The sequence below is a fragment of the Corvus cornix genome, chromosome 1 (genome assembly GCF_000738735.6).
Source record: "Corvus cornix cornix isolate S_Up_H32 chromosome 1, ASM73873v5, whole genome shotgun sequence".
Taxonomy (NCBI): Eukaryota; Metazoa; Chordata; class Aves; order Passeriformes; family Corvidae; genus Corvus; species Corvus cornix.
In genome coordinates this window covers 20,737,808-20,758,495 of record NC_046332.1, presented here as the reverse complement: position 1 = coordinate 20,758,495, position 20,688 = coordinate 20,737,808, and the positions used below count along the sequence as shown (strand labels likewise).

General features: G+C 38.1%; 1 protein-coding gene across 44 annotated transcripts in view; it reads right to left on the bottom strand.

Annotated features, from left to right (window-relative positions):
- Positions 1-20,211, bottom strand: part of LOC104687181 (ABI family member 3 binding protein) — a 140,620-nt gene extending 120,409 nt beyond the window's left edge. For all 44 annotated transcript variants that reach the window (XM_039557964.1, XM_039558054.1, XM_039558030.1 and 41 more), the window contains exon 1: positions 20,025-20,211. In XM_039557964.1, coding sequence (XP_039413898.1) covers positions 20,025-20,103 — 79 coding nt within the window. In that variant the 5' untranslated portion in view covers positions 20,104-20,211. The remainder of the gene's footprint in view (positions 1-20,024) is intronic.
- Positions 20,212-20,688: the final 477 nt, after the last annotated feature.

The window sequence follows — 20,688 nt, the reverse complement described above, 5'->3', positions numbered from 1 at the left end:
GTAAGAAACATCTTGTATTTCCATCTGCAAAAATTTAACTTGCAGCAACAGAGAATGACTTCACAACAGAATTACTAACTTTTTAGGCTACAAGTTGGTGTTTTGGCTTCTTCTTGTTGGGGTAAGGGAGAATTGGCTTTTCCCTTTTCCTTCCTTGGTATGTACAATTTTAATATTCCCTTGTCACAGTTAGGCCTATCATATTTTCAGAACTGTTGAATTGCTGGCTTTCCCCCAAACTTACAACACCAGCACCAGACTAGTATATTTTGGGTTATTATTTCTCTTCTCATTCTCAAAATGTAAATTTTTATCCCCAACATATTTTCAGGCATCTGTCCAATTATGAAGGCTGAAATTAATTTATCAGGAAAAACCAGAACTTTGCAGACAATCATTTTACTTCAGGAACTAAATCCTGAAGAAAAACAATGAGATAAATGATATATAATATATCATTGAATAATAGTGCAGAGTGATACTAAACTTCCCTTTCTCTCTCTTTTTCTCTTTCTTTCTTTCTTTCTTTCTTTCTTTCTTTCTTTCTTTCTTTCTTTCTTTCTTTCTTTCTTTCCTTCTTTCCTTCTTTCCTTCTTTCCTTCTTTCCTTCTTTCCTTCCTCCTTTCCTTCTTCCTTTCCTTCTTCCTTTCCTTCTTCCTTTCCTTCTTCCTTTCCTCCTTCCTTCCTTCCTTCCTTCCTTCCTTCCTTCCTTCCTCCTTCCTTCCTTCCTTCCTTCCTTCCTTCCTTCCTTCCTTCCTTCCTTCCTTCCTTCCTTCCTTCCTCTCAGTAATTGCAGACTAATATTCAAAGTTCCTCTAGACAACTACATACTCATTCTCTGGTATCACCCCAACATACTCTGCTTCTTTTAGAGAAATTCTAGTGACTAGAGTTGCCAAGAGACCAAAACCCTCACTTTGTTTTAGTAGATGATTTGAGCATCTGCAGTTGTCTGCACACAGAATGTAAAGCCTTAAGCCAACACTTTATGCCTCTTCCCTTTATAGAAAGAAGCGTACAAGTAAAACTGATGGAAAACATCTGCCTCCCTTCCTTTATCTAAAGAGTGATCAAGAAACATCATTCAGCCAGGAAACTGTCACAATTTTCCAAAGGCAACTCTGCCAGGTTCCAGAAGACTGCAAGGCTTCTAGAAAACTAGTTCTCTGGCATTTTCAGCAGTGCAATACCTTCACGGGAAAAAGGGCAGCAGTTGCTTCCTAATCTCTGTGACATCCTAACTCCTTTATTTTCCCTACACAAGAAGGCTGCAGATGTGCAACTCTGAATACTGACAGGGCTCCAGATAGCACAAACCAGGAAGAAAACACAGCAGACTTCAAATGCCTCTAATGAGCTTAGTAAAGACACTTAGAAAAAAGTGGTAAGAAAATTTAAGATTATTATCTCTGATTGACAGTGAGCTAAATCTGTTGAAATTATAGATTCTTCAAAACCCTAACTTTAGAGAGTTGAGCAGTATTGAAATTATGGTCTCCTGGTCTCTATTGAGTATTCATGTCTAAGAATAAAATAACACTTACAGTACTTAATTCAAATATGGTAATTTGATTTCCATAATAAATTTATTAATCACTCTCAAAACTGAATTTACCAAAAAAAAAAAAAAATTAGTAAAGATCTATTTAATTTTAAATTTACAATAATTTCACCCTTTTCCCCCCCACAATTGTATTTACATATCTATCAACCAAACTTTACATCAATTTGAAGACTTAATTCTATATCAAGATTAAATTGAACTGGGTCTGATTTCAGTTAGATAGGTAGCATCGCTTATTTGTAAGCAGTCAATTATAGTGACCAAGTGTCTTGATTTCATTAAAGCCTTAAAACTCTCAGTGAGGTTTCTACAATTAGAAAGTTTAAACAGGATCCCAAAACAGTAGTGGCTTTGAGATAAGACCCTTTAGACCTCTTTTTTATAGCTAGTATATCAAAACCACCAAGAGAGCTTTTAAAATCAAAGACAGTTCTGGCAGAAAATAAATAGGAATCATGTATTTTTAAAAAGAGAGAACAAGGCAGAAAAGAAGAAAAGGAGACAAATTTGAAATAAGTTTAAAAAAATCCTTGTCCTCACCGCCCTGTCTTGACAGGGCTGGTCCTCTTCCTCTAATTTACTTTTAAGTACAGTGATGGCCTGGATGGCAACAAATATTTCAGAGTCCCTGTAGGGCTTAGGAAAAAACATTAGGAAAAAATTCTTTAGGTTGGAAAAGACCATCAAGATCATCAAGTGCAACCCTAAACCCAGCCCTGCCAAGTACACAACTAAACCATGTCCCCAACAGCGAAATCTACACACATTTTAAATACCTCCAGGGATGGTGACTCAAACCTGGTCAGTCTGTTCCAATGATTCATGATCCTTTTGGTGAAGATATTTTTCCTAATATCCAATCTAAATCTCCCCTGGCACAACTTGGGGCCATTCGCCCTTGTCCTGTCACCTGTTACTTGGGAAAAGAGGCTGATGCCCACTTGGCCCCTACACCCTCCTTTCAGGTAGTTGTAGAAAGAGATAAGGTCACCCCTGAGCCTCCTTTTCTCCAGCTCCCTCAGCTCCTTGTCATAAGACTTTTGCTCCAGACCCTTCACCAGTTTTGTGGCCCTTCTCTGGACATGCTTCAGCTCCTCAACATCTTTCTTGCAGAGATGGACCCAACATTTAATACAGGATTTGGAATGCAGCCTCACCAGTGCCAAGTACAGGGGGGCGACCACTGCCTTAGGCCTCGTGGCCACACTATTGCCAATCCAGGCCAGGCTTCCATTGGCCTTCTTGGCCACCTGGGCACACCCTGGCTCATGTTCAGCTGCTGGCAACCAGCACACCCAGGTCCTTTCTCACCAGACAGCTTTGGGTTATCATGAGCCAGATGCAGGATCCAGCATTTGGCCTTGTTGAAGGTACACAATATCCACAACCTTTCCCTCACCCAGTAAGTGAGTGACCTTGTCATAAGAGGAGATCAGGTTAGGCAAGCAGGAGCTGTCTTTCCTAAAGCCTAACCCAAAGAGCAGCAAAGAGCAAGGCAGACAAATCTCCTTCACTTTAACTTAGCTGCATGTTTTTTCAGGGAAAATAACTGCTAAAGCAACAACACAGATGCCACACTTCATATGACTAAACCACATTCCTGTTCATGGGCTGTGTGCATTCCAGAACCACTGAAAATGAGGGATGAATATTAACCGGTAAAACAATAAATGACCAGTTTCTGGAAGCATATGAACAGCAGTGGAGCAACCAAGGACAAGGAGAGCTCAATCCTACGTGCTGCACAGACACTGCCAATCTAGTCAAGAGAGGGCCATCCTGGAGCAATAAGGATATAAGGACTTCATATAAATTAGCTTGGCAAATGGGGACTGCCCCCAGGAGCACATTAGCAATATAGATTTCATTTGTGTTGATCTCACAGTGTTTTGAACAACTACTCAGGAAAGCATTCTCATTCTGAGTAATATGTCTCTTTTAGTCACCACTCAGATAAACATTCATTAAATATAATTGAATGGACAAGGGAAGTAACAGGAACTTCATGGTTATCATACTGTGATAAGAATCTATTTGATTTTGAGAAAATAATTTTGTCGTATTAGGATTTCAAGAGACCTTTTTTCCCTGCATCTCCTTGATGAAAGACTTGAATGATAAACTAGATGCCCTCTAATTCCATTCATTTGTGTCAGTTTTTGGCATTTGTTAGTGAAACTCTGGTCTTAAGTATTTGCATTTATAGTGTAATTCTTTTATATTGAGGCCATTTCCAAATGGCAGATTCTGAGATCCATAGCTACCTCTGAAACACAGTCTTTCCCTCCACGCTTGCCAACAGAAATTCCACACTGATCTGCAAGTATTCTCTTCAACAAAAGTCAGTTGATGGCCAAGATCGGCAGGAGAAACTGTGCAAAGCACATCTGAAGTAAAAGCACTATGTTAAGTGCATCAGAGCACTTGCAGTGCTGGAATCACTCTAAGGAAAGGAGTCTGCCTATACTGGGAGAGAATGAAAGACAGCTTGATGAATCAGCTGCCTCATAAGAGAACCAGCCACCACCAACTCTTTAGAAAGAGGAAAAGAGCTACCAATGGCCTGAAGAATCCAGCTGGAAGTACCATAGTTTGGCTAGTTGGAATGCATAGGCAACAGGAGACAAAAGCAAAAAAATACTGAAACTTTTAAAAGTCTAGATATTACTTTCACTCATACCAGGAGTCTACTGCACAGTTTAAGTGTGCATGGCATCTTGTGACAAAATACAGTCCTATTTTTTGGTTTTATCCATAGAGTGAAGATCCTTGAACTCTGCGCTACAAAACTAGAGGGTGAATACAGCTGTACTGTATTACAGCAAATTTGGCTTTGTTGCCAGAATTCCATTTGCCTTACATTGAAACTGTTTGTTTTCCACCGTTTCAAAGACTTTAGGGGCCATGAAGGCAAGACCCAGCACTGCCTCCCAGAGTGCTAGACAAATGAAGTGTGTCTTATGAAAATATATTAGCACCATCTATTTGTAAGCACCACCTCACTGATTCAAATCATTCACAGCAGTGCTTTGATTTTTCTAAATCTGGTGTCATAGTACCACTAGGCAAGTTTTCAATGATAATCTAACACTATGAAAATTTTATTTTCTGCTCTTTTATATTTTTGTGTTTATTTTGGCTGCCAAAAATGGAGAAATATTGGTTGCTTGGCTGCAACCCAAATACAGCTTAAAATGGGAAACATTTAAAAATAGCTCTGTTTCTATGTAGTAGAATAAACAAGACACACTTCTAAAGCAGCCACAACCACAGAATCATGGAATAATTTAGGGTGGAAGGAACTTCTGTAAGTCATCTAGTACAACTCCCTGCTCAAAGCAGACCTCAAGTTGCTCAGGGCCACATCTAGCTGAGTCTTGAACACCTCCAAGGACATAGATTCCATAACATCTCTGGGGTAACCTGTTTCAGTGATTAGCATACTTCTGTTAAAAAAAACCAAAGTCCTAACATCTAACTGGAATTTCCCATATTCCAGTTTGTGCCCAGTGCCTCTTGCCAAATTACTCTGCACTTCTGCAGAAAATCTGTCTTTGTATCCTCCAGTCAGATAGCTGAGGACAATGTTTGATCCTTTCTCATGGCAGATTACATCAGACACTAACATTCCTAGCCATGAAATTCACACTAACAAGTACTCTGAATGATGAAAGTAGATGCTGTATGAAGAGGGCAACCAAGAATACCTTACTAGGGGAGGGTGAGCTAACAGCCTTGCATGTAGTTTTGTCATTTGCAAATGAAGTTCCCCAATTAATTATTTTTTTCCAAGTATTATTACGCCTACACAAGTCTAGCATTGCTTCAGAAGAATAGGCTGTCAACATGCAGCACTTAACTTTGCAAAACACAAACAAGCATGCCTATCTACAAAAAACTAATTCTTAAGCTCTCAGCTTACACCTTCAAACTACTTTCATTTCAGAGGGCAACTTTACTTAGGTGTATCGACATTCTTAACAGAATGCACACAGCAAATAAAACAGCATGAACTGTATTTCCCCTCTGTACTTCTTTAATATCTGAGGCAATTTTAGCAATTTAAATGATAGAGAAATTCACTACTAAAAGGGTATGAGTAGCTGAAATATGTAGTAGGGAAACTCCTCAATACTGATGTTCAGCTGAAGGTAGTGACGCGAAAGGAAGAGATGCACTGTGAGGGCCCAGGGTCAGTGCCATCCCTTCCTGTGCCCTTTCTCACAGCACTCTTTCAAGGTTACTGACACCTTTTCCTCCAGTTGCTGTGCACATTTAGTTTTATTAATGCTAATCAGAAATATGCTGCTCTTTAATGTTTTAAGCTAAATATATACTTCTGAAAGAAAATTGTTGGAGCGTTTACATTACAAAATTACACAGGTTTTAAAACTTCTTTTGCCAATTCCTAGTGATCACTACAGTTCAGAACTGAGTTAAAAAGCTGTACTCATTAATACTTTAGGACCAGTTAGGTCAATGCAGAGGTAAAGATGTAGTTATCAGCAATTCCAGCTTCTATATAGCTACATAAATCATTGTACAAAGGAAATTTGTTGCTCATATGATGCCGCCTGTTTTGCCTGTTTTCAGGTCATTCAAGAACTTCCCTGAAGTTCCACTTCCATCTTTATAACTATCTCCCTCCCAAGGCTTCTTGAACATGCTGGTTGAAAATTATTTTTTATTTGACTTAGTAACTGTCGTTATATTTAGGGTGCAAAGCTGGAAAGAGTCTGGATTTAAACTTGGGATCCCACTTCAGTGGTCCAACCCCCAATTCCAGCTTTCATTCTGCAGGTCATTTCTCATTATTTATTAAAATAGGAAACAAAACTGAAAACAAGAAAGAAATCTGTTTGAAAATAACCAAGTCTGCAGCTCTGATGGAAAAGGGAACAGGAGTTAGACTTCTGAAAACTTCTTTGATATGACTTAAAACAACCTGGCCCTGGCTCCTCTTGTGAGATACAGTTTAATTTTTATTTTAAACCTTAGAAAATTCCGCTCCTTTATGTGTCCAGTTAGTAAACTTAGTTTGGTGTTTAAAGGTAAAAATTTCATTTAAATAAAATTCAACATTGAACAATTCAACATTTTTGAAGGATAGGGACAAAACCAAGCCTATCCATTATTTTCAATGCATAATGCCTTCTAAAATGCCTTCAAGTTGAATAATTTTTGATAGATAAAACTTTTGAAATAAACAGCACACAAATTTAAAAGGACAAGAAAAAAAATCCTTGTTAATAAAACAACCTGAAACCCTTATTTCAATTTAGATTATGGATCACTTATTTGTTGTAGGATAAAGCTTAATCTAGATCTGATGTCTTTAGGTTCTCCAGGGCCTTGCTCCCCTGGCTTTACTCTCAAAGCTCCTTGTTTGTTGTTTTTTTTTCCAGATTGGCCTGGCATGTATTTTTCTGGATGTAATTTCACCTGGACAGAGCTGATGTCACAGTGACTGCATCTTGTCCAGAAGAGCTGTCTTTCCAATCCTGGCTCCTTCTTCTGTCCAAGGAAACCTGTCCAAGGCAACTCCACCCAGGCTGGGCTACCAAGAAAACTGTGTCCTGGCCAAAGAACCTGACAGATTCTACATAAATATATTCAACAGAGGCAAGCAGAAGACTGCGGGGAGCAAGAAGAGTCTCCCAAATTTTCTAGGTGTAACTTCCTTTTTTTAAGCCTTTAAAGAGCATCAGTCAATGCAAACTCCAAAAGAGAAATGTGGTCTTTGGACATGGCCTCATACAAGGTGATCATATTTTAGACCTGATCAGCTGAATAAAAGCAGGGACTTTCTTTGACAACAGTTCTTCCTCAGGAGGAAAACCTCAACAAAACACTAAGAACCTGAGCAAGTGAAGAATTCAAATGCTGTTGGTCTGGCTCTGCCCATAAACAACAAATGTATTGAAGTGATTGGTATTAAAGACCATAGACCTCAATGCAACAGCTTTCTTATAACCATGTTCATGAGCAGGCAGTGCATCATCACTGCCATTAACCTACTCTGTGGCAGGCAGTGTTTGGCATCACCACTTCCTTAAGCCACTTTTCATTCACGAATATCAGTGCATTTTTTTAAGAATTGAAAATCAAAGGCATAATGAAAACCACTATCTGGAACTGCAGTCGCCTTTGCTTCTGCGAGAAGAGGGACGACATCACACTTTACAATCCAGGATTTTAGCGTTTATTACTGAGTGCACACATAATCTGCTACATGGGTTGTTACTGTGTACCCAGATTGTAGTGAGGGACTCATTTCTTACAGCCAATTTGGAGTCTGTTCCTTACATGTGGTCACCATTTATTACATCATAATACATAGGGGTTTTTTTCACCGTGTGACTACTCATCTGGGGATCTTTTGAAACACTTTGGGAGGAATCATTCAAAAGAAGAATATCAAAATAACTGCCGGCAAGAAAATATAAATTCTACTGTGTTAGAATAAGGCACCTCCAAATTAACATTTAAAAAACCCCAAGCAGTAATAAATTGAAATTTGCATGTATATCTTTGCTAATAGAACAAAATAGGTAGTCATATATTGAAATCCTCTGTCTGTCATAAGTATTACCTTATCTGACATAATCCAAGCAGTTGAAAGAGCAAGTCTTTAGCTCAGTATTCTGTACTAGCATTGTCTTAGATGGTTTTAAAGCTAACTTTGTTTTACTTCCTTCTGTGAATCAGCACATGGTAATTTTATAAGGACAAAACTGCTTAAACATTTATTTAGACAGCTAGGAGGATTTACAAGCTATACTAACAGAATAAATTTGAAACTAGCATGTATTTCCAATCCTCTAAATTAATCTGTAAATCTCAGAATCACCAACATGTCTAGGTATGTTTCAAAATTGTTACCTTCTCTATTTTAAATCTGAAGAGATGGATCCCAGTCCTTTCATGCACTAGTTCTCACTTCTGAAAAGATCTCTTATCACTAGTAGATAAGTACATAGAGCACTGCAAAACAGACCAACTTGATAAATCCAGGAAAAAAGGCAAAGTCAATGACTAGAGGTACAGAGTCTGTTACCCAGGAAAGAAGCCTGAAAAAATAGGAGTCATCAACCTTAGAGGGAAAGTACATGGATAGATGTGAAGACAGTATCCAAACATATATGGCAAACAAACAAATTCCTGAGGAAAAGCAGTGTAAGTAAGTTCTGCTCCGCATCTGTGAAGAGAAGTTACAAACTGTAGCAAGGAAGATATCTGGAAAATAGGCAGTTATACTCTGGAACAAACTGTCTCAGGAATAAGAACAAGGTGGTCAAAATGAGTTCAGGGAAGTCCATTTCAGCCCTATGTTTCCTTGTAAAAATGAGTATTTTTCCACTTGAAGGCTACTACTTTCGTTCTGCACATCTAAGTATGCACCATAAAGCCTCAAGGAGGGCTGCCCTCCTCAGTGCTCTGCGTGAATTCCAATATCCTACTTCATACCTCTAACACATAGAATGAAAATCCAGTAAGGCATGATCTCTTCAGTATATAGATAAGCTTGAAAGAACAGCCAGGGAGAAGCAAGATTAATTTGTTATGTGAGAACGGAAAAATATCTCAGTGCAATTGATTGAGTAAAGGCAAGACAGAGCATCCAGGAAACCACAAGCTGTTCCCCCTAACCTCAGTCACCAGGAACAGTCACACTTATGCATGTGATGAACAAGAAGGTGATTTGGAACAGCCAGAGCAAATTTACCAAAACCAGGCAGTCCAGCAAAGCCTGCTGCCTTCTGTAATGTTATTACTGGGTTTGCATATAATTGGAAAGGGGTGAATATAATTTACTTCAAGTGTGGCACAATTTCCACAGGTATCCTTCCTGTCAGACTGGAGAAATGCAGACCGGATGCCTACTTTATGGGGTAGATGGAAAACTAGGCTCAAAGAATAGCAGTCAGTGGTTAAAAGTCCAAAGTTCCCTTTGATACCCCTTTGATATTACTCAAGAACCTCTTTCTGGTTCTTGAGCAACATCCAGTGTAAATCCTATACTCATTTCAGTGAGGGAGAATGTTTTGTGCTTTGTGTACATTTGGAAAACAACTTGGGTTGGGCAAATAGAAGCAGATGAGTTGTCCATAATGACCTGCTTTGAAATTGAAGGAAAACAAACTAGATTGAGACACCCATTCAGAAACAGGTAAAATTCTATTTATAAGCCCTCCCATTATGCTGGGTATAGTTGAAGCAGGAATCTTTAAAATAATATGCAAAAAGATGGAAATGGAATGGGATTCTCCTTTTTCTAAGTCACAACGGTTTTCCACTTCCAGCATTGCAACCCTCATATGACCACAGAAAATATCTGTGTTCTCTGCTCAAAATATCACCCAAGATATACAGGACTTCAAATACAGCAGGGATTAATAGCTCTGAATGGGCACTTGGCAAAGGTGCTTGCAATATTCTGTGTTAACTTTGGAATAAATTCCCCACTTTTTAGAGGCAAACAGATGATAAAGCAATTAAATATCTGAAGCACACATAAGAATTCTTAGGCGGTGTTGTATATAAAATGCTAAACTCAGAAAGAGTAAGAAAACTTCGTCAGTTAACAAAAGCAGTACTGAAATATGAAATTCTATTGAACTATGACAACTATGATTTGGACTTGTCAGTGTAGTCAAGTCTGTCAACAAAGCTTTTAGCCAGTTACTTCCCTTCAGTTTAGAAAGCTGTAGACACAAACAAACAAACAAAATGGAAATTTTTAAAAATTGCCCTATGTTTCCAAAAGAGCAGTCAAAATAAAGTGGTTTCACTTATGTTCCTGGTGTCCAAACTGAACGTTCTCACACATGTCTATGACACTTGCTGGATACAGCCCAGTCCTATAAGGATTGATTCCAACTGCACATAGTTTTTCCAGCTGGAAAATGTATCTCATCTCGCACCATTAGATGAGACAGATCTCAAGACTGATGACCTGGCTTCTTACTGCTACTCTAAAAAAAACCCCAACAAAAACCCCAACAGATCAAGAAAAATCAGAGGTGATCCTTTTTATCTTCTTCTATATTGTTCCACATTCTGAATTTTCAGAGATCAAAGGAAAGATTCTACAGTTCAAACACATCTGGAGAAAGAAGCAATGAATTGCCAGTACATCTTTAATTTTAAAAAGTACTAATAAATACTTCATAAGTTTAGAATGTATTATTGAATTCCTAAATTTAACAGAAATTCTTCTTCAGCACTATGAACACATTGCAAAGCACAGGCATTTTTAACTTGTCTTAAGAAAACTGAAATATGAAGGAAATGGTTCTAAATCAGTGGATTACAGAAAATAATGGACACCAAGCCTAGTAAGTATACAACACGTAAGATAAAAGCTATGTCTATGATTAAGTGAGTACTAATATAAGACAAATACTTATTTTTGCTACTGAAGGTGTTTCATCTTTTCTTCCACATATTTCCCTTCCCACCCAGGATATGGCACAGAGTTTATGTTCTCTGACTATATTTCCAAATTCTTTCTCTGTTGCATCACCTGTTCTATTTTCACCATGTTACCTTTTATCTACAGAGATGAAAGAACGCTGTAGGAAGTAATCTCTGTTTCCAACCCATCTTTTTATGTCTATACTTACTTCTTTTAATAAATTCTCCAGCCAATGTTTCATTGAAAAATGCCAATAAAGAATGCTATTGGCTACACAAAAGGAAGGCTTATGAAAATTTTGGGGTGGAATGGGGGCACATACCTCTAGGGGCACGAAACCATTAGCTAAGCAATCTTTGTAGGCCTGACTTTGCATTTTACTTGTACTTCTCTCAGGCATGTATCCAAATGCTCATGGAGAATTTATGGTATGTAGGAAGCTATGTCTCTCTCATTACTGATCTTTTAACCCAGTGTGCAGTAGATTACAATAATTCCCAAGGAATGCTCTCTGATTTAAGAGAGTATTAAGCACATAAATAATGCTTCGCGACTTTGGAGTTTTAAAATGAGATGGTTGTCCCTGCGCCAGGATTTTTGACAACTGACAAGTGTTTTAATACTACAAAAACAAATTACTGGAAAATAATCTAGAAGGGACAGGTCATGGAAAAAATTGTTCACAAATACCTGAAATTTCAGCAGGGCATAAATGAGATTATCTATTCCCTACATGTGGTGGAATATCTGTAATTGTTCTACATCCTTAATACTACGAGCAACCTCACATTGCCTTCAAATAAATATAATAATAGCACATGATGTCCCTTGCTAATTGCTGTAAGTATTTCTGAGTGGAAAGGGAGCACAATAAACATCTGTTACATTACTGAGAAACTGCTTTCTAAGAATTCATAGCTGTACATTAACAACATACTAATGCTTTTATCAACTGCTATTTGACCCTGCTACTAAAATTGTGAGAGTACAGGGGATTGCTGAAAGTGTAAAAGATTAAAACAAATAATTTTTGACCCAAAGCATTTACCAAAAATGAGCAAGGTCCCACTCTGCCCTTGTGTGTGCACATCCATGCCTCAGTGTACTAGAGAGTCTATGTGAAATCACACTCATGACTTTATTACCTGTGCGCAAGTTAAGTATAGATTTTCCATTGGAGCAAAAATCCCCAAATCTGCCAACAAGTCAAAAGAAATTCTTCAGCTAAAAATAATTGCATAATTAGTATTTTAATACTTTGAAAAAAAATCTTACTTATGTTTATACAGACCTGATTAACAAAGGACATAAATTAACTCCTACTCCATAATACCAAGTCACATCAGATGTGTCAGCTGCTAAGGTGCACTGAATAACCAACACAAGCAAAAAGACATTTCTATTAGAATTGCCAGTTTTTGTGTTCCTCATAACTAAACCAAAGAGCAGGAAGGAATGCTGAAGAGATGCAGTATTGGTGCTTGTCAGATCATAGCTAAAAGCTGGTGCTCATCTGTAAGGTGGCAAATGATGAGCTGCCACTGTGGAGCAATTTCATAGTCATGTTCACACAATAAATAGCTGTTAATAAGCTTTTTGACAAAAGAAGGAGACCTATTGATTCAAGCTGAACATGAAACCCCACCACTTTTACCTGAGTTAGCTCTTCATCAAACTAAGACAATTCATGCTTCTTAAGCCTGACTGCAGCCATTTTCCTGACTGTGAAACAAGCTGCACACTGCGCTATAAATAAAAACTCTGCCCTGCCATTTAATCCAACTACTTCAGTGTTCGTGTGAGCCACAGAATGGAACTCTGCCAAAATGTTCAGGTCAGAATGTAGAGTTTTCTTTCTATTATTTGTATCCCAAAGCTCAAGTTCTTACCAACTTTCAGGCTATTGCACCCATGCCTTAATTTGCAGCATTTGTGCATATTGCGCAGACACACTGAGGTTTCAAAAGAAAAGTGGTAAGCGATAAGGTCTGAAAGTCTTGTAATTTTCCCAGTGTGTATTTTTCTTGTTCATGTATAGGCTTGAACTGTGGTAATGAGGTAATCTAAATTGCCAGAAAATGTGTTAACTTCGAAGTCAGAAAATGATCTGCTGGGACATTTCAAGCATACTTATTTGTATTTTTGAACCGACCACAGTTTTACACATTCTAAAATTACTCCAGACTTTTACATCATAAAAAGAAAAATTAAAGTGAATAATTAATATAAAGCAGATATTGCAAGCAGCTGACAAAAGAAGAAAAGTCTTTTCCAAATGTGAGTTTAAAAATAATGTTATCCCACATACACTCTCAGCCTTTTAAAATTGGCCAGGTTCCCAAAGTATTAATTATGTAAACTCATATCAAGCACTCTGTGGCCATTTATAGATTCATAAACTAATGCCACAACTGCAGGTGATTGGAAAGAATCTTTTCCCACTCCATTGAATTGTGCTTTTCCTGAGCAGATTTCAAGAATAATGCAAAACCTTAGAACTATATAAAATGCTGAAATAGCCGTACCAAAAAATTCCCTCATACTCTGAGAATCCATTTTGCCATCAACTCTTCAGCTTGAGAAAGAGTATAGAACTACAATTTCTTTTTAAGTACATACAGTGATATTCTAGTGTTAGCACACCATATACACACACAAACTAAATAAAAATCAAATCACATGCAGAGGTTTAGGCACTTCATTAAGCTGGGTTTTATCGAAGTAGATTTATTCACATGGAGCCCTCATGCCTGATAACATACTTGTTCAAGGTAAACAGGATTTATATAAGAGCCAAGGCTACAATTAGCCTAAGAAAAATTGTGGATTCACTTGCCTCATTTATTTTTCTTCCAGAAGATGCTCTAAATAATACTAAATTATTGCAAAGTGATGGACCTCAGCAACAATTCTAAAGCATTTTAGAGAACACAGGTTATATTTTGTCTACCAACCTCTGAACAAGTGCAATAAACACTCTCCTCCAAACTGGGAGAAAAGTAGTTTTCCTCTCAAAAAAAAGCATTCCCTATCTCCCTGCTTTTAGGTCTAGAATCCTCAAAGCTAGTGCCTCAACTTTTTGCCAGCATTTTATTCAGCAGTTCTGCAGCAGTGAAGACTCTGTGTTGATATTCTGAATGCAACCATCCTTCTGTAACCTTGCCTGGATATCTGCACACTATGATGACATAACTTTGGTTAAGCAGTGAGTGTAAAAACATTCAATTCTGGTGACCATAACTACAATCACAACTTCATGAACAGTAGAAACTCACTTGGTGGTTCAAAACTTGATCTGTTTTTTCTTCAGCTTGATATGACACACACTGGTTTGCTCAAGTGGGGAGGTTTAGAGTTGATGTAGGCAGAGTAAAATGGCACATGATAGTTATGTTTTGAAGCATGGCTGTACTGGAAAAGATGGCCCAGGCCTTGCCCATAGAAAGGTTTCATACATGATGCTGCCAGTAGTCATCTTCATGACCACCATTCTCCCAGCACAATAAGACAAATACATATCTCACAAAGCAAACTTGTATTATACACTTTGTCCTGTACTGTAGAAAAAACAATTTTTATCTTAGAGTGTTTGAACTAAGGCCTGTCAGGCAAGTCTGAGTAGCATCTGGCCTGTTTCCAGCTGCCCTTTTCCACTTGGGAAGGTACTGCAGGCTGGGCTGTTTTACTAATGGCACCTATTTTAGGCTGCAGCCTGTCCAGAACACGAATACCTGCTTCTGTTCTCACCAAGATTCACCATGCCAGTGAGTAGGACTCCAATCATCTCCTGTGAAAGGCAATAGTCAAGAACGCTCCCCAGCAACAAATTTATCTTGCTCACAAACAATTTCAAGTCTGCACTTGAATTTCCCCAAGGAAAATAAATCCACTTGGAGCTGCATGAACAATTCTGACTATGGCAGGTCACTGCTAGCCATTTTTTCCCCCTAGAGAAGACCGAGGTTTTTGTTCCCACATGCAGTGTGTAGTGCATACCAGGTGAGTCCAAAGAAGCCTCAAACCCAATGTTCATTATTCACTGTATCATCATTCAACAGATACACAGACTATACTATCCATATACAGTAGGTCTGGACCCAGAGCAGCAGCAGGATTTAGCCTTTAGCTCTCCCCTCAAGTGAGTTATGGAGCTTGTCTTTCTGGAACACCTAGATCCAAAGATTATATGCAGGAGGGCTGGAAAATAATGTTCAAAAAGTGATACTTGGGAACACTAAAATTAAAATGAAGAGGTGGAAGGTTATATAGATTACCCAGCAGTGAGATCATTTTGGAGGCCTTCACATGCAATGGAATTTAATTCTGGCAGAATCCACCCATATGTATCATCACAATGTTGCACCACTGACTGTGCCAGTATAAAAATGGAATTCTGGTATTGCAGATTATCTTTGAACTTGGGAGCCTGACACTCAGTACCGGGTTTTGATATGTTTATGTGCAAGCCTAGGACACAACTCTCTGCGTGATAAGATAACTGATTAAATGAACTGCTATAATTGTTACATTCTTACAGGCTGTTTTCATTTTCGGTAAGAATGACCCAAATTTGCCATGACATATCCAGAGACTGAAAACCCTTGTCACTCTATTACACCAGATGAAGGATCCCTTTTAAATTTCTTGTTGGACTTGTCATTTATGTGCCATTAAACATAAGAAAAACCCCCAAATTAATTTCACACTTCTTTTTCCAGACAAAACAAAAAATGAAGTTAAATAATTTAGTTCAAACTGGCCCTTCTTCATAAGAATGTTTTTTAAAGGTTAATGCATTGTGCATTTTGAAAAATAGTTCCCAGAAAGATGTTTTGTAAACCATGGGGAGAGTAACATATAAACCACATGTCATTTCAGTCCTTTTGTGATATTTTGATATGCCAGCTTCACTGCATGTTCAAAAACCCACAGCTTCCAGGAGAATTTCCCCTGTCTTACAATTTTTGTCCTGCCATCCTACAGCTACTAAAGGGGTGCTTCTGGGAGGAGGGGAGAGGGCAGCACAAAAGTTTAAGGTTTGGCTGTTGCAATATAATAACTGTGACACATTGAAATAACTCTACATTGTTTTAACTGTTTGACACTAGTAAATGAAAACACATGCTGAGTTTATCCTCTGCTTAGTAAGACATATTACACAACATGGCGTAGCCAGCAAACTTAGCTATGAATAAAATTAGCCTATTCCTTTCACAAATATCAAAGTTTGTGAGTCTACTGTAAATACAGCATTTACTCTCGAAGGGATGTCAGTTATAATTACCTTAAGGTACAAATATTAGCCAGTAGCTATCTACAGTATCAGACCAAACATATTGTAGTTCCAAACAAAGTAAAAAATCCTCAGTGTAAAACAACTGTTTTTCCCACTTTTCCCCACAACTTACAACTGTAGATACACAGAAGTTTTGGATCTGGTTTTCCCTATAGGACTCTGTAAATCAGGCTTTTTCACATGGTCCCCTAAGAAATGTCAAGTCCATATACTTTTTCCCTAAGAAGACAGCAACCAGGGGAAAGCCGAATTAAGGTTTCCTGAGCCCTTCCTGGACAGCAGAGTAGGACAGGCCTGAGTACTGGAAAGTAGAACAAAGATGGACCTGAATTCCACTGTACCTGATGACTAATTCAAATAGCAGGAAAACCACAGTGGTCAGAAACATGTCAAAAAATCCCGTGAAAACAAACCAGAAAAACACTCAGATTCCTCGTTTAAGTAACTTCATAAAACTGCATTTTTATAAGGAGGGATCAACCCCAAATTCTTTTCATCTCTAACAAAGTAAAACAGAACATAAACATAGACAAAAGCTACTGAAAGCAGAGATTGTAGTGAAAATCCACATTTCCATGCACATCTGTGCTGTAACTGGAAAGTCAAGTGACAAAATCAAAACATGAAATACTGTTTCACCAAACACTAAAAACTTGTTCCACAACTGTTGCCCTCAACATTTGTATCAGCTCCAACTGGAAAGATGCCAGTGAAACACGGTTTACAAGGCAGTACAATCTTGTGGATTATGTCCTGTACCTTGTTTATTCTGGATTCTGTGGCTTTGTTTTCTCATCTCTGTCTCAGACCCAGGATGCTCTGCTTACCAACTCATTCTCTAAAGACAAGACTTTTGGTCTGTACTTAATTCCTGTCTAGAGAGACGACACTGCATTCTTTAAGAATGGAACTTTTCTGTTTCACAGAACCATAAAAATTAGACAGAGTATGACAAGTTATAACGCTGGCACCCATGCCTTGCAACTGTTTCCACCCATTAATAAAGTTGAACTGAAGAATTACATATATTGGATGGCACTGACATAATGGCATAACGGGAGAGAGAAAAATAAATGGAAAATTTCTAATTAGAAGAAAACTTTAGAGGCTAGACAAACAGAGAGCAGCTGAAATACTGGACGAAATATCATCCCTAATTGTACCATCATCTCCCACTCTGCTGTTCTGTGATCCCTCACATAATATTCAAAGGCAGTGACTGCAGAACTTTCTTAGCAGCTGATCTGCCAGATGAAACACATACATAATTGTAAAAAAACCACTGCCTTCATACTAAAACACAATACTCACCAGCCTTCCCTTCCCAATTATATTTTCTTTACTCGTTATTATTATTATTCCTCCAACAATGCCTTAATCTTTGAAGTCAAAATAATGAAAGAAAGAATTCGCTAATAAAGAACACTCTTTTGAGAACAACAATAATATTTTCTTTTTCATCCTAGTAAAACACACACTTGTGGAGGTGAAAATACAAAAATATATGTGAAAAGGGAGCAATTTGTGTTCCAGCCTCCTGACAAGCACATTTGCACACAGTGTCTCAAACAGCTCTGGAAGTCACTGTACTGGCTCTGTTCCTTTGCAGCTGCAGGAGGCAAGATGTTCCTTCCACCTTGTACCACTGAAAGGAAATCCCAGTCCATGAGACATGGGGTCAGTGTGTTTCACCTCTGGGAGAGAAGATCTGAGCACTAGAATTGCAAAGTGCTGGTAAGAAGGGCAAGATTTCCTCTGATAACCTGTTGCCACAAGTACCTGCACCACCAGAAAGCAAGTTTGGCTAGATTGCCCTCCTTCAAGTTATGGACTTGATTCCTCTGTTCCCCAGAGAGCAAGAGTGACTCTGAAGCCTCATACCTCGTGACTTAAAGAGCACAGAAATTCACTGGAATTTAAGCTTGCATAGCAAGGCAGAATAGCCCTCTTAAAAGAATATTACCACTACATATCTTCATTTTTAAAACACTTTAAGATTCACATATACTCTTTGGTTATGAAGAAAGTCTGTACTCCCTATCAAACAAGACAATGTTGTAGAAGAAAATCATTTGAGCATTTCCAGATAGCAGCTAAGTACTAATACACTTGCTTTTTCAACGCAGTTCTTTGTAAATAGTAAGTGGAGAGGCAGCTACAAACAAAAGAATTAGACTGATGTTTCCACACTGCAATGGGAGAAACTTAAAAATGCTATTTCACTGAAAAGAAATGAAGTTTCCACCTGCAGCTTTATGCACTCAGCAAACAGAACTTCACTTCTGCAATGTTATTTTAGGACAGAAAAAAAAACGCATGCCAGAGTTAATCTTGCAGTGGATTAGAAGCTTTGTCTGAATTTCACAGTTAGCATAAATTTAGAGCCACTATTCTACAGTAGTGAGCAGAAAGTCCAGTGAAACCACATTAAAAAGACAAGCACTGGAACAGTTCCTTCCCTCAAAGTAGGCAATACATACAAGATTCCTCTTTGGTCAACATAATCCTCTCTTAAGTCCTTTTTTGACAAAACTAAAGTGTTAGAGTTAGCTTGACTTGAACTGCATATCTGTTACTTGCTGACTACGTATTGTTCCACTATTACCAGTATGCAGAAAACTCCACACTGGCTCCAGAAGATGAGATCAAAAGAAAGATACTTTCAAAAGAATATCATCCCAGGGAAGAAAGAAAAATAACAAAATCCTGGGAAAAAAAAGTCTCTTAAGGAGGGGTGAGGGGTGAAAAATCATCTCGACTCCCCAAAATACCTTTAGGTTCCCCTTCTATGGAACAGAATTTCCTAGGAAGCCCTCAAAGTGCTTATTTCTTAATAAACGTTTTCATAACTAAATCACAGCTTCCACTAAATGTCAGTGGCTGCAGGAGACTGCAGATGTAAAACGCATTACAAAGCACAGTGGACTCAAGCAAGCACTTCCCCAAAGTGAGAGCAATACGTGCAGTACAGAAACAGTTGTGAAATTGCTGCTTTAATGCCAAGGCACTACGAAGTGTTTTACCATCCAGATAGAGAAATACTCTTTTAATTTTATGCTATGACTGTTCTTCCTGCAGTCAGCAATAAAATACTAATAAAATGCCAATGTTATGTGTGTCATATTACCAAGGAGGAGAAGAGATCACTGCCAGCTTTGCAAATCTACTGTACTTCCAGACTCTGGGAGAAAGAAATTGTTAAAAACATATTCACACAACTTTGGAGGGGCTTTTCTTCTTGTATAAATTTTAATCAATCATAGTTCTCTCCCTCAAAATGCATGCAACCTGACCCACAGTAGTCAAGTCCTACTGAATTGTTAAGGATGCATAAAAAGGGAAAGTATACAAGTTCTTTCAAAGACAGAACTGAAACCTTCCACCAGCAACACGGGGTGCTTCTAAGTCACATTGTCTTTAAGATATTAAACCATAGACCTGCACACTGCTGTCCGAATCACTATAAAATCATTAAATACAGTAACTTTGTTGCACAGTACTTCTCACTAGAGTCACAAGATACCATGAAAACTTCTGAGGTTATTTTATTCAAGAGCTTTAAGGTTGCTGTTCTACCTGGACTTTGCCCTTTTCACTGACCTTCTTTCATCTTTAATCCTTCTTACCTTTAATCATTCCTAACATGTTGAAAGCAAATTTCCATAACAAAACACAGGCATTAAAAATCCCAAAGCCCCACAAGAAAAAAACAAACAAACCCCCAGAAAGTTGTCATAGCTACTTGCCTCTTGGCAATTTCTGAGCATTTCCCAGGTTTAGTGCAATATATCCACAGAAAAGAAGACAGACAAATCTTGACATCATGGTCACAAACCCAACCTCGCACTGGGAATGGCTCTGACAGGTATCACCCAAAAGTACCGCAGCTGCATTTAAGTGAACCGTTCTGTCTGTGACAAGAGGCAGCAACACTTTGACACAAGCTTAGTTTACACAGTGGGAGGAGACAGGATGACATCATTCACTCCCACTGCAAAATGAGAATTAGCATAAAAAAAAATATTATCAGGCTCCCCCTAGTATAATCTTCTGGGGTTTGTTACAAGGTCTTTTCCACCACTAAGGGTAAAACATTACCATTTTATTACTTACATTTCATGAAAATAAAATCATGAATATCAAACTTTCTATTAACTGAAAACTGATCTGAGAGACATTTTCACTGTTTTATCCAAGAAAGCTGGACTTAAACTGCAAAAACAGCATTTGCAGTACTCAGAGAACTGTTTGCTATATTGACCTCAGTATTTCTGCAATCTCAACATTTTTCTTAAGGTTAATTCAGGCTACTTGTGGCTTTCATCCAGGCAAAATAAATACTAGTTTAATTTGACATGACGTTATAAACAGGCATTGTAAATATTTATTCAGCAAAAGAACTGGACTTGA